At 46.3% G+C, this 15,418-nt stretch overlaps 1 protein-coding gene across 3 annotated transcripts in view; it reads left to right on the forward strand.

Annotated features, from left to right (window-relative positions):
- Nucleotides 1–15,418, forward strand: part of poe (E3 ubiquitin-protein ligase-like protein poe) — a 590,397-nt gene that overhangs the window by 562,618 nt on the left and 12,361 nt on the right. For all 3 annotated transcript variants that reach the window (XM_055063706.1, XM_055063707.1, XM_055063708.1), the window contains one exon: nt 2,308–2,541. In XM_055063706.1, coding sequence (XP_054919681.1) covers nt 2,308–2,541 — 234 coding nt within the window. The remainder of the gene's footprint in view (nt 1–2,307; nt 2,542–15,418) is intronic.

Below are 15,418 nucleotides of genomic sequence, written 5' to 3' on the forward strand. Positions count from 1 at the left end.
TCTCAGCTCACCCAGTCTTTGCACACATGTCAGATTACACCTAAAACACGGCGCTCGGGCTGCATGTGCGTTCAGTCACATTGACAGCCATGCACAGTGCTAGAAAAGGAGACCTGCGCCAACCTGCCTTTTGCGATGCGTGGCTTTCCTCAAGAATAAAAAAATTCACTCGTCTGCCAATGTTGTATCTCTAACCTACAGAGAAAGGACTTCAATTTCATAACGTTGGTAAGAGTGAGTACCACTCGCTTTACAGTGACGAACGAGTAGCGCAGTTTCCTGGCATAGTAAGTTCCTCGCACATTACCTACACACATCCACCCCAACACACTCTCAAACTTATGCCTACTCTATTATCGCTCAAGTATCAAGAGTAAGTGAATGGAATCAATGCACTGAAGCGTGGGTGACAACTACACCGACAGCGCATGAATGTTCGAAGCTGAACATTTTGTGATGGTCCACAAAATAAGCGAGTGACTAGTGATAACATGTATTTGGTTCAAGCTAATACAAAGTATGAAACATCTACGTTCCAAGCCTTAATTGTGCATGGAAAGAAAAATTAACTTCGACTGATCACACCCCCAAGCAGTTAAGCAGAAAATAAACAATCACATAGCAAACGCACTGATGAACATTACCGAGTCAGAAATATAACAAGCCACTACTTCAAAGTGATTGGAAAATAACAAAAATGAAGAGCAAGAGACGCTATAATTCTGATTTAATTCAGATGCAAAAAGTTTGGACAGCTTGGTATATAGTTCAAGACTTTCTTCTAGTACTAGCACTGTATACGCTGCTCACAATGTTTCAACAAAGTGTAATGAGCTCAGAAAGCACTTACATGTCCTCTAAAGCTGCGAGCAAAGCTTCATGTCATCCACCCAGTCACCAACTACGATATCTGCCAAAACAGAGGTTTGCTGAGCTGCACCGGCATCATGCACATCCATTGTAAACAAGAAGGCAGCGGAGGCAACCAATGGACGCATCACCACATGATCAAACATGGCGGCACCTGTGCGATCACTATGAAAAGGGTCTATATTGAGGTTTAACTGTAGCATGCATGCCAAAGGTCCACTATATCAATGAACGAATTCTTCGGTTTTACATGCCAAAACCACAATTTGATTATGAGGCACACTGTAGTGGGGGACTCCGGACTAATTTTGCCCACTAGGGGATCTTTAACGTGCCCCAATGTACAGGACACGGTCGTTTTTGCACTTCATCCCCATCGAAATGCAGCCGCCGTGGCTGGGATTTGATCCCGCGACCTCGTGCTTAGCAGCGCAACACCATAGCCACTAAACCACCTTGGCGGGTTCCACTATATCAAGTGCCTGTAACAACTATGTAAACTAATACCACCTTGTTGAAGCTTTGGTGACAGGACCAAAATGTCAAACCACGCTGCATTGAAATGTGCATAGCACAACAGGGAATGCTACATTCAACCGTGACATTCAACATTAGCTAAGTGCAGCATGCTGTACACATCGTTCAGTGGACCACGTCATGTACGATAGATGCTTGCTCTTTGCCTGACAGTAGAGAATTCAGGTATTCAAATGCCACGTTGAAAGTGAGCTGGCATTTAAGTTCTCAAAGCAATATAATCAACCGAACTAGCTGGACTATGCAAAAACAGCAGTGGCTGAGGCAGAACATGTTTGTTTACTTTATATGAAGCTGAAGAAATGCGATATTGAATGTGACCCAGCAACACAGAAAAGAAATATAAAGAGAATGGCTTCAAATATCTCACAGTTGGAAAGGAGAAATACAATCCTACTGACCATATAACACGTCTTGTCACCATGAATGCCATAGTTGGCCTTCACCTAGGTTCCCTCTGGGTTTTCCTTTCACCTTGTGGGTTTCAGCAGAATTAATTGTACTAAGTTTTATCTCCATCGCAATGTCATTCACAATGTTCAACTTGTATTGCTTTTTCTGTCCTGTGCTGTTCATTCCCTTTCCTCTCCCTACTTATTTTAAGGGGCGTCTGAATCCACAAGTAATAAATTAGCAATATTGCAAGGGTTTTTGGATAGCCAGCTCCCGCTTTGCCTGCGGCTTTTTCAAAGATGTAATATCTATCCCATTTGTGGATTGGAATTAAAACAAGGACTGAAAACAGTCAAGACCCAGTGCTTGCTTTATTTTGTATGTTGTTTTCTACCTCGTGTATTCCTGAAAATAAGCCTCTGCTGAACAGTTCCTTTCAGTACAAAGTTGATTGCTGATTGCTGCAAGTTGACAGTGTTCTGAAAACCTCTTTCTTGCATACCACAGAGTGAGGGCCCGTGCTACTGGACAACCATGGCCCTGGCAGTGTGGTCCCATAACCGGTGGCGGTGTGGCCGTGTTGCTCTGGTGCGACGTATGGTGGTACTGGCACATGCACGACATCTGAGCCCACAAGGCGGCTCAGCACTTGCCGACGCAGTTCCCCGCGAATTCGCTGTCTACCGGCCCTTTCTCTGCTACCTAGCCATGGTAGATGGATTGTACAACACCATGTTCAAGGCACGCTCTCTCATTCTCTTTTTGTAAAATGCCTTAGAATGTGCCACAAGCAGCTATTCTGAGGGATGTCTCCTGTGCATGCACTTGCCAAGCAGTTTTTCAGAGCTGCCCCATCATTTAGGCTTTTCCATGACACTGCCTGTACCCCTAAGAACCAGCGTAGACGGGCAGGCAAAATTTCAGATTTCATGCTGTATCTTGCGTGATTTTTTGTACATAACCTGCGTGCACAATGTCACAGGTGTAGCAGCCATGGAAAAGTTGCTATAATTCAAGTTATTTCCCATACCATCTTTCATTGGCAAGGCGTATTTTCAGCTTTCCAAGTCTGATTTGGCTACTGAGTTGTAATATTGAAGGCATTGGTCAACCAAGCAAAAAAAAAAAAAATTATTTGTGTGCTAGCTTTCTGGGACAGCAAAGCAGTAGTGTAATTTAAATGGTGCAGTCATGTGGGAAGTTAAAAGTGGCTTATCCAGTAGTAAAGATACATGCAAGAATGCAAGCTTTACTGACTCTATTAACCCTTTGAGGGTCTATTTTTTTCACCATATGCGATCGCCCAGGGTCAATTTTTTTAGTTGCAGATTCCAATTCTTCTGAGGGACCTATTTCAAAAAAAATTTACTGTAATTTTTCTAGGGTGACCATAAAGGGAGAAAAAAAATGTTTTGCGTTGGTATATATGTACTGTTTATTCATGAGTAACAACAATAAAAAACGGAAATAAGCTTATAAGAATTAAAAATTTTATGCATTCTTAAACACGTAAGGCTTAGAAAACGTGCACGCTAGAATATTTCGCAAGTGTCAAATGTTGCTCTTACACTAATATTTACATCCATAGCGTAATCAAACTGCGTAGGTGAGCGCACTCAGGAAAACTGTGGTTGTGTGCCCGTCAAAAAAGAAAAACGTGTGACAATCTTCATCTTATCGCCAACCAGAAGCAATTCGTTTTTGCGAGTCTCTAAAAAAAGAAAACAAAAGGAAATGCATGCACGGTGGCATCCTTCCTATGCACACCCCTGTGAGCACTAAACGAGCGAGAAGCAGGCGGTCGCCCTTTGAGCAATTAGTAACGAAATAGCCACCAGTTTTGCGAGCGCAAGAAGCCGAAACCGCTCGCGGAACAAAACCCAAACCGCTGCCCACACGTGCGCGTGCCAATGCGCGAGTGGTAGTATGCGCCGGAGCAAACTAGCTCTAAAACAAACCATGCAACGAAAACCGAGAGGGAGGCACGAGAATAAAATTCCATGTATTCCCACATAGTGGCAGCACATGCCAAGAAAGAAAAAGGAAATTGGCGCGCATTTTAAACGTACAGACGGCGCCGTAAATATACGGCATCAACCATTTTGGACTTTTTCGCGGCATCGTATATTTACGTCATTGAACCTCAAAGAGTTAAGGTCTCATTTCACGCTGCATTCTTTAGACATGGCGTTCATGCTTGGTGAGCCAGCAGAAATTTAGTATAGGCGAGCATGGCTATAACTGACAGTTTTAGAGGGGTTACCAGGGGAGGTATTCTGTAAGAGTCCAGCTAGTGGACTGTCCATTTCGGTCGTTCCTGATTGGCTAGGGCCACTTGTATACACCTCGCTGTACAACTGCATCCAATCAGAAGCAGCCGAAATGGACAGTCCACTAGGTGGACTCTTACAGAATACCCCCCCCCCCCCCTCAGGTTCCATGAAAGAAAGCCTATACAGTGAAACCTCATTAAACCGTAGTTGGTCGGAGCTCGGGAAAGGTACGTACTAAACGGTAGTACTGTTTAACCGAATAGCATGAGATCGCCCCCTTTTACCTGTCGAAAACGGAACTCAGAGATAGTGCGATGAAAGGGGAAAAAACATGCAGTATTTATTCACTTCACGCGACAAAAGCGTTATTTTCGTTTGATGCCGTGGCGGCCTAGCACGACGACGACAGCGGCCTCAAACTTACTGAAGCTGCGTGCCAGCTTTTCAGCCAGCCCCCTCTTCTCAGCAAACACTCGCATGGCAGATTCCTCGTTGGTGTTACGTATTCGCCGTGCACGTGCACAGTAGTGCTGCAGAAGTCCCGGGGGCGCCTTTTTCATTGCCGGGTGCCGGAGTTTGGAATAAGTTTCATTTGGAATAGAGTTACATTATTGCGCCCCTATTGTCGTCGCGACGATTGCATTCATGAGGCTAACGTAACGCGCATCTTATGCCACTGTCGGGCCTGAATCGCCCGTGCTATCGCTTTCCGTGTCGTCCTCGTCATTGTCGCTAGTCGACACTTCGGCAACAACACAGGTAACGATGGCGAAAAGTCGAACCTCGTAGCCGACATATCTTCGCGGTCGCAGCAGCGCTGCCGAGCAACTTCTTCGCATTCCAAATGCCACACACTGTAGTCAACAGCAGATCCCTGTTGCGTGTCAGCGCCGACTTCTTCATGTCACGTTTGATAGCACGGACGATGTCCAATTTTTCTTCTATGCTGAGCACATAGAATAAAGAACCAACTTAGAGAAGGGAAACTGTACCTTCCGCAGTGGTTCGAAAATAAGCAGCGGAACTTACTTAGGTGGACGCCAGATGACGTTGCTCAATCCGGAAGCGGAAGTGCACTTTTTTTTTTTAAGAGCAAAATCTAATATGGCCATTTTTTGCCCGTCGCGTACGCTGGTACGCGCCGTGCTTGCCCTACATTACATTATACAATACATTATACATTGGCTACGAACCATATGTCAACCGTGAGCATTCACATACACGGGTCTCTTAGGGTACATTCAGCCGCCTACCTACAGGCGTAGTGCCTGCCTTCGTCGCACGTGGTGGTCTAGTAACGAGCGACAACCAGCAGCAGAAACAGATTGGACAGGGTGTCCCACCTGTTTGCAGCGACAGTTGCTGTTAAAGATGAGCAACTTGCAGTGCGAAGCAATCGGGTGACGCAAGCATCTGCTGCCGCAGCCTACACAGCGACATGGACTACCCATCATTTTAGCATTCACTCCTTTCCAACCTGCACGTTTCTTTTCTTTCGGAGGCCGCTAATGTGTGGCTCACACTTGGTGTCCCACATTGTCTCAATATGGACAAGTCGCTTTCGTGGGCACCATCTTCATCAGCCACTTTTGTGGGCCTTTCCACCCAACTTCATGCACGTCCGACCATGTAAGCACATATTCTGGTCTCCATTCACCACAAATCATGGCCGATAAAGGCCACAAGCACAATTTGCCCATGGCTGCAGAAGGTAAGAACGAACGGGGAGCAAGAATCACGGTGTGTGTAAATTGGGAGTCTATGGCGCTGTGCAGACTGCAGGAGCAAATGCTTACTTCGAGAGACTGCTTCCCAGTGCAACCGACCAAGCCCCCACATCTGAGAAATGTAACACCGTTACCACAACCAAGTGGGGCAGCAAAACCAGATTCTGCAATCAATCACTTCAGTGTAGCTTGCGCAAAGACCCAGGCTATTGAGGAAGAAGAGCAATCATCAACGAGACTAGGAATATGGAAAATGAGAAAGCTTGCATTCAAGAGAGAAGCCACTCTGCTCTGCAAGCATTGAAGGCTAAAAACATCAAGAAAAGTAAAATGGTGCATAGGTTAATGCAAGACACATGCCGATGCTGCATCAGCTCTTTCAGGAGAGGAATTGTGCATGACAACATACACTAGAAGATACCAGTCACTAGACAGTGACTGGTATTAAGTATCAGCGAAGAATCGGTTGACCTTTATGTTTGGATAAGGATGAATGATCTCTAACAAAAATGGGCAATGAAAAAGCTTGCATTTATAGAAGAAAAATTACACTTGGCACAAACGGAATTGACATGGCTAGGAAGCTGATTAAGGGCAAACTGACGGAACTCTATCTTTTGGCCAGCGTCGTCCGTGCTTGGTCAGATGTTGCAGGTGCATCTGAAGACGAAGAATTTCTAGAAAGTCCTTTTTTGAGTTACCTGGATGATTCAGCCAAATGTCCGTGCTGGTGAAATGGTGGCTGAAGCTCTTTTCAGTCTTGACACAGTCCTCTGCAGACTTGATATCGCATCCATATTCTTCTGCATGCGCTTCTTTGTTCGTGGTGTAAAAGCCTTGCAAATTCGGCTCGAGCCCCTTCCTGTTGGTGCAGATAGGAGCTCCTGTGATGACCAAGATGTGCTTGGCATAGACTGTGTTGGGGCAGAACGGTGACACATGAGATACAGCACAGATTAGCCAAACTCATGTGTGTTTTCTTTTATGTTCGAACCAATTATACTGAACCATAAATATGAACAAACATTCATATCTGCTGCAAACAGCAAGCCAATACAGCATATATCAAACATATTTATTTCTGAACCATGTGTTCTTTACCTTGCAGTAGTAGCCAACGTCCACACAATGACTTGTTGTAGCAGGCAGCAGCTTCTGTTTAGTGCATTGAGTGTGTTGCTTTATACTGGTGCCGTCCTCATTACTGCATGTCTGGAACAGAAATTTTGACCGAATCAGAAATTGAAAAAGCAAAGTTTTGCAATATGAAATGCAAAAAGGTGTGACATATATATATTGTAATGGTTTGCGACTACAGAACACATGCAAATGTACACTGTCTGTTCTGGGGTGCTTAAGCAGCATGTTAAATAAATATTGCTATTGTCCATAAAATTGATGTCTGCCTAACTACAATGCATGTCAACAGCTTAAGTATTATTAAGATCACAAATGAGAACATTTGTATGTCCATTTATGCACTAGAAGAGATCACACTGCTGGTTCCACAGGCAAATGCATGAAAGTCATGAAGCTATTAGAACTGATGCATTATTTTTGTGCACGAACGTGATGCACCGCTTCACTACTGCAAAAATAAATGCCCTACGGTAAACATAACTGAACAGCTAGAACATTTGGAACCAACAAGTACGAAATATGGGTGAATTATCATGCTTGCAACTGTTTAATACATTAAATTCTGTACTTTCACTTCATTTTACCAAAGGATTATTCGGTTTTGTGGACGAAAGAAGTTGCCGGTGGACTCGAAAAAAAAGTTTAATATGTATATTGATAAGGCTACTCAGTCACCTACGAGCACGGCTACAATAAGATGAAAAATGAGACGTGCGTTCCGATATCGCTCTTTCTTTCCTGGTTGTGTGTGTATAACGACAGCCTCGCAAGTAAAGGTTTACTGAGATCCTGACTGCCCATATGTAATGCAGGATCTAGTTCATTAACTTGTGCCTGCCTGGAAGGTAATGAGACGGATATTATGTAACGATTCAAGCAGCGGTGTTAAACGACTCACTGTTATTGTCGTTGTCAGCCACAGCAAAATCCAGCTCCTGTTTTGATGCAGACGTGTTCCGAAAGGCTCACGACCGAAACCCAACTTCCGGGCTTACATGTCCGCTTGCAAACACGTAACTTCACCCCAAGTTAAATAATGCGAGACATCGAAGCACAAGAAACTAGTTTTAGAAACAAAGAAGCAACCATTCTGAGTGTACGAACGAATGAATCCGTGCCGCCGTGCACTTCAAAATACCGGTAAAAATTTTAAATCCAGGCCAGAGGTCACTTGAAAGATCGATGATGCTGAATGCTATTTGCATTTATAATGACGAAGAAGCAATAAACTTACGAACAAAGAGTACAATATCTAGTTAGCAATGATAATTTTGCCCTGTCTTTTATGTAACAAAAATGCTTCGGTAATTGTAAGAGAAAGTTTGTAAGATAAAATTGCGCTTATTATGACGCCTCTACCGGGAAATGTTGGAACTAACGTAAGCATCCCGAAGTGATTCTACTACGCTGGCTTTGTTAGCAGCGGCGCGCGGTCGATTTTTTCGCCCTCTGTGGCCATTTATTGAACTTGGGAGTGTGCTACCCCTGCTGAGCACCCGGCGTCTTTTTTACCCAAGCTTCGGAACGACATGAGTCCTCGCTTGCACGGCGCCATAACGCTCTCTGGCACTGCATCGAAATGATGTTGATGTTGATGTGGCTTCACGCACAAACGCACAGGGCGCTTGGAGGCCGTTGTTCCGATCTCTGAGGCGTGCTGTTCTGCCGGGCCGCCCGATGGAGACGGCGCAGCGCCGTGTTTGCGCGATGAAAAGTTTAAACGCTATGTTTTAACTGATGCCTACGCAATAAGCTGGTACGGTTTATGCGGATACGAAACACATTATGTTCAATGGCCGCTGAGTCGGGGATTTGACTTTACTACTTTTAAAACGAAACTACTGTTTAAGCGGGTACAGTTTAACGAGGTTTTACTGTATAGGGAAATCCCTCCAAAGTGAATTCTTTAAACATAACTGCCAGTAACGCACACTCAAGGTCTCGCGCATCTGCATTTGGCAGCGTCACAGATGACAATGCAGCGAAGTGAACATGAAATGCTTGCAACTTGAGTGGGCTAGTAGGTATGAATCCATAGTGCTTGTGCTTCGTGTTTCATTTTTCCTGTTTCCCCATTAATTTTGCACTACCTGCCACCATGAAATGTACGACTGTAAAAAAATTTTAAGTGAGCTATTATTGCACTAGAGTCAAACACTAATCTGAATCTTATTAATGTGCTTATTATTTTGGTTGCACTGTAAAAAGTAGCGAGTTTACTTGTTCCCTTGAGTTTTTGACTGCCTGACTCAGACATGTTCAGTCTTTTTCGTGTCTGCAAAATCAGTTAGCTGCTGTACAGGGCAGTCCTTTGTTAAAGGGAATTCTTCAGTGTAGAGCACATGCAAATTTTTCCTGCTGGCAAGTGTGCCACTACCTGTCCTCACAGCAGATTATTTTTGCTTGGTGGCACTGGTATCTTTCCACATACCTGTGTCAGTGCATTGATGTAGCTTCAGCAGACGCAGCTACAGCATCAGCAGAGTGAGAGCCGCACATTAGAGTGTTCCCTTTAAGAGTGGATCACACTGTACATATAAAACCATGTCCCTGACATAACTTAACACCTTTTTTTTTTTCTTTCTCTTTAGCTGAATGCATCTTAAATATGGACTTAGAGGTTAATGTTCCTACTGGAAGCCCGAGGCTGTTTAAGCCCTCTGTGGTCCAGTGGTGCCGGTAGAAATCGGGAAGCTTTACCAGGGCTACCTCAGATTGACATAAACTAAAATCATCGCTAATCTTGGAAATCAAGTACCACTCTCTGATAACATAGGTCAACTTTTGCTATAGATAAAAATGATTCTTTCAAAAGTTTTACATGCAATGACACATTGCATTGTGCTGAGATTAGGCCTCTGTGTTGCATCATTGGAGCCTGCTCCTGAAGACATGCGACACATGCTATAAGCAGAAAAGAAAAAAATTAACTGACGATTACAATACTCCCTAATGCAAAATTTGAGTGCTGCTCTATACGTGTTTTCATTCCGCGATTTATTTGCTATCGTGGACAATCGGTCTCGTGCTGCACGTTGCAAACGGAGAGAATGTGGCGCTACTGCTTCGCTAATGTGGAGATCGTGGAGCCAGCGCGTGGGACTAGCACATGGGTGACACACGTGGGCACGATTCACAGAAGCCACCGCCAACAAACCTCCCAATGGACATGCGCTACTCTGGCGCCGTCTCGTAGCCACTGTTGCTGCACTATGCTTTTCTTCTCATGCTTTCACAATACCCTGTTTTGCTTTCCGCCTTATGGTTCCGCAGCACCCCTCTCCACTTACCTCCTTGCGCCTCTTCCTTCTTGCCGCTTTTTTCATCCCCCGCTGCACGCCGTGTTCGCTGTCATCTTTCGCTGTGCTGTTTCGCTCAATTATGCCCGGAACGCCGGTGCTCGCCGCAGGAACGAGTGCCTAAGAGCTGCATTGTAATAGGTTGAGTTATTTGTGCTATTAGGTTCCATTCATTTCATATTAAAGGTGATAAAATGACGAAATCAGTACAAGCTTTGTTTAACTTCCATGTACAGAAGCCACACTTGTCTGGAGTAGCTGAGTGCCATGGCAGCCATTTTGATGGGAGCAAAATGCAAAAACACCCATGTCCCATGCATTGGTGACACATTAAAGATCCCCTGGTGGCCAAAATTAATCCGGAGTCCCCCACTATGGCATGCCTCATAATCAAATTGTGGTTTTGGCACATAAAACCCAAGAACACCAGTAGCTGAGTGCTGGCTCTAAACTGCACCTGCGATGCCTAGGCAGTGGCTGCTGGGTTCGAGGTCTATCAGCCAGATGCATTTCGGACACATACACAGGGGCCTTAATTAAGTGCACGCCCACAGACTGTATTGCTTGCAAGTGACTAGCGTGGCCAAGAGCTTTCACTTGCTGGATTTGCGTGTCAATTGTGTATATAGTGATGAAGTGGTATTTGTCCCGCTATGCCATGTACGTGCTGGCTCGGCATAGTGCAGAAGGAAATAAAGATGGAGGAAACAGGCAGTTGGAAAATCCCCATGCATCATAAAACTTCACTTTCAGCTATGTCCGTGCCCAGTTGCAAATGCGGACGGCTGAACTGGCTAGCGCTGCAGTTACCTTTTGTAAATATACTTTGTAAATAGTCTCCAGTCTTAATCCTTTGTTCACGTAACATTTTGGTGGAGGGTGCCATTCCCCGTCCTCGCCACGGAGCTCCGCAGTGGCCGCACCGTCCTGCTTTCCGCCATGGCTCCCGGTGACACCTCATCTCCTTCTATTCATGTGACCCCGACAACAGCGTACGTTACCGTTACCAATCCCCGCAATCCTGCCATATTCTCCGGCCAAGGTAATGTCGACGTTGAGGACTGGCTCAATCTGTATGAGTGTGTTAGCCAAAACAACCGCTGGGACCCTACCATTATGCTAGCCAATGTCCTATTCTACTTAGGCGGAACTCCTCGTGTCTGGTTCTGGACACATGAGGATGAGATCTCTAGCTGGGATGCTTTCAAGGAGAAGCTCGGCCTCTTTGGAAATCCCACCGGTCAGCAGCTGGCTGCTAAAAAAGAGCTTGCTACCCGAGTTCAGTCTTCTACTGAATCGTTTGTCTTGTACATACAAGACGTGCTCGCTCTTTGCCGGAAAGTCGACGAGAAAATGGCCGAGGTTGACAAAGTCGGCTACGTACTCAAAGCGATCGCGGACGACGCCTTCAACTTGTTGGTCTTCAACAATGTGTCCACCATTGACATCATTGTAAAGGAATGCCACCGCTTTGAGCTCACCAAAAGCCGCCGCATCATTCCACAGTTCTCCTGGCTCCCTAACACCGCTGCGACGTCGTCTTGCGTTGACCTTACCGCTTCACCACCCTTAAATGAGCACGTCACACGTATTGTTTGCCACGAACTCGAGCCTACAAGTCCCGCGCCGTTCCATTCACGCTCACTTGAACCCACCATTGACCAACCAGCCCCAGCGATCTTTCTCATTCAGGCAGTTGTATGGCAAGAATTTGCGAACTTAGGTTTTCCTGCTGCCTGCTCCGTCTCCCGACCTAACGCCCGACCGGTGCTGACTGCTTCACCTCACGGCGATCTGTATTCCCTTCCCAGATACCGCAAACTAACCGAGTGGAGAACTTCGGATGGCAAGCCCATTTGCTTCTGTGGCCTCCGCATTGGTCACATCGCTCGCCATTGCTGCACCTCCTGGAGGTCGCCGTATTCGAGCTCCTTTTCCCCGTCTCCTCGCCCTTATGCCAACCCACGTCGTTACTTACTTCGCCGTATGCCTCCTACCTCTGACGTATCCGTCGATGTCAGTCATCCTGCTGACATCTAGTCCATGCAGCTCCTGGGGGTAGTGGTGCATTATCTTCATCGTGTTGAAATCCTCCATTGACGCTCCCAACGAACCAGAACTTAGTTGATGTTCACGTCGACGGTGTCCCTTTGACGGCGTTAATAGATACTGGAGCCCAGGTGTCCATAATGAGTTGTAACCTCCATCGTCGACTGAAGAAGGTTCTCACACCTGCTACTACATGAGCCTATGCGTGGCAAATGTCAGCACTGTTGAGGTCACTGGAATGTACACTTCCCGTATAAGTATCGCCGACCATCACATTCCTGTTCTTTTTACAGTGCTGACCAATTGTCCCCATGACCTAATCCTTGGAAGCAACGGATGTCAGCGTTCATACGCGGCCACAGGCAGCGGGAAGTGACCAGATGTTGTGTATACTCCAGGGTGCGATGAGGAGTGTAGTGCGTCAAAAAACTTGCTGCTGAAATTGTTGTGGAACGTACGGTCGAGGATAACCCGTAGACATGTCGCATATCACTTCAACGTTGCAGCTAGGCAGTAAGTAATATCTTCGAAGCGCAGAGAATCGTTGGCAGTCCAGAGTGTTTGAAGTTCACAGTCTCTGCGTTGAGCGGTAGTGAGGCGGACGAAGTCAATGTCGGAACGATTTACTTGGCTTGCATTTATATGAATCCGTGACAAATTAAACCCTTTTGCCACACAAGAATAATCGTCATCTGTCTCGTCCACACCTTCTTTCTTTAACGCGGCGAGCCTGGTACTTTCCAGTAAAGAACGGCATGGGCGTTATCAGCATGACATAGCATTCCCGACAGAAAAGTAGCGGGCGCGGCGTTTTCAAGAACGGAAACGCAAGCAAGGCAGATGATGATTATTGTTGTGTGGCAGAGATACACCCCAAAGGGTGTAACTTTGTCTAAGAGTGTATGTCAGAGGCGTCTACCATAACAGACATTGGAGCATCTGGTTGCGGGTGTGCCAGCAGAGTAGTGGTAGCAAGGGCATTTTTGGCAGAGATAAAAGCAGATTCAGCAGCATTAGTCCACGATATAGGCATGCTAGCTCGTGGTGTGCCAGAGAGTAGAATGTGCAGAGGCTGCAAAATTCAGGCACAACGAGGAATGAAACAGTGATATTAATTGATGAGGCCCAGAAATGCCCGTAATTGCTTGGTGGAAGATGGATGTGGGAAATCTTTAATGGCTTGGACACAGGATGGGACGGGTTGGATGCCATGCTCGTCCACTCGGTGGCCCAGGAAATCGAGAGAAACAACGCCAAACTCACTCAACGAGATGTTTACAACCAAGCCATATTGACGGAGGCGTTCAAACACATCGCGTAGGTCAGATTCGTGTTCCACAGCAGAGTGACTGAATACAAGAATGTCATCTAAATAGACGAAGCAACAAGTCAGGCCACGGAGTACTTGATCAACGAACCGCTGAAAGGTTTGAGCGGCATTACGGAGGCCGAATGGCATGCGCACGTATTCAAACATGCCAAAAGGGCTAATGATTGCAGTTTTAGGAATGTTGGAAGGCTTGACAGGAATCAGATGGTAGGTTTTTACTAGATCCACCTTGCTAAATATGCAGCACCCATGAAGTGATGCGGTGAAATCGTGGATGTGAGGTGTAGGGTACCTATCGGGAATCGTCACTTTGTTTAAGACGCTGTAATCGCCACACGGTCACTCGTCACTTTAAGGCGCTGTAATCGCCACACGGTCACCAATCACCCGTCTTCTTGGGCACCATGTGTAAAGCAGATGACCAAGGGCTAGCAGAAGAACGAACGAAGCCCAACTCGAGCATGTGTTCGAATTCTTGCTTTGCAATTTTCAGACGGTGTGGTGCTAAGTGGTGAGGTCAGGCGTCCTGTAGTGTCCTGCCTTCCTTTAGTCACAATGTGGTGCGTGATGTTGTGCACTATTGGACGATTTGGCAAGGGTGGTTCGAACAGCTCTGAAAATTCCAACAGGATGGTGGACCACGGTTTCGGTACCTGGGTGTGTGCTTGTACGACACTCAAAGGTGGTGCAGACGTGGTGATACCTTGTACGGACAGGTTTGTTTAGGAGTCAAGAAGGCAGCAGTTGCAAAGGTCAGTGAGAAGGTTTAACTTCCACAGACAATCAGTGCCGATGATCAGCCCGCGGACGTCAGCGACGGTGAATAGCCATCGAAAAGGGCGTCGCAGACAACGGTCGAGAGTGATACATTTCTGGCTGTATGTTTTAATGTTAGAACCATTGATTGCAGTGAGAAAAGATGTGTCATGGTGATGTCTTCTGCGGTCTTGAAAAAAAGGGGAATGACACAAATTTCTGCACCAGTGTCTACAAGATAGCGAACTTTTCTGACACGGTCGGTGACGTAGAAGAGACAGCTCAATGTAGAACCAGTAGCACTAGCCATGATGAGTGACTGGCCTGACCATTTCCCGGAAAGTTGCAAGACGGAGGGCATGACACGGTTTAGTCATGCGAGCAATGCCGCTGCTGATGGTTATTCGGCCGAAAGTGTAAGGCAGCCAACTGGTTAGTTAGCTCCTCTACTTGCGCAGGAAGGTGCATGCTTGAACTGTCGAGTTCGTCAAAGTGCTGCTGTAACTGGGGTTGTGTCGCAATGGGTGCATTACAACGATCAACTGTGGATATCACAGGATTGAAAGAATCCATAATCTGATCTGCCATCGTCGCTAAGGCCTCGACAGTCATCGTAGTAGGTGAGGCACACAAAATCATGTGTACCTGGTTTGGTAGATGCTGTAAGAAGAGCTCCTGAAGGATTTTCGAGTCTGTTGATGATGGACAGGTTCCCAGGAGTGGTGTCATGCGGGGAAGCAGTTCAGCCAGTTTTCTGTCACCAAGTTCCTCCGATGAGAGGAGCTGTTGAATCCGTCGCGACTCAGAGTCGGTGGTGCGCCATAGTAACTCCCGCTCATGGGTATTGTACTGATCATCGGGCAGAGGAGCTAGCAAAATGTCGCGGACCAAAGCTGCAGTGGTCGGGTTAAGCGCACTCACGACGTTGTCGTACTTGGCCACCTGAGATGTGACTCAGTGACGGCAAAACTGTGCCTCGATGTGGACAAACCAGAGTGCACAGTCCGAAGGCCAGTCCGAGTGCAGCGATGGAAGACGTTCCGT

The sequence above is a fragment of the Dermacentor andersoni genome, chromosome 1 (genome assembly GCF_023375885.2).
Source record: "Dermacentor andersoni chromosome 1, qqDerAnde1_hic_scaffold, whole genome shotgun sequence".
In the NCBI taxonomy this organism is placed as follows: domain Eukaryota; kingdom Metazoa; phylum Arthropoda; class Arachnida; order Ixodida; family Ixodidae; genus Dermacentor; species Dermacentor andersoni.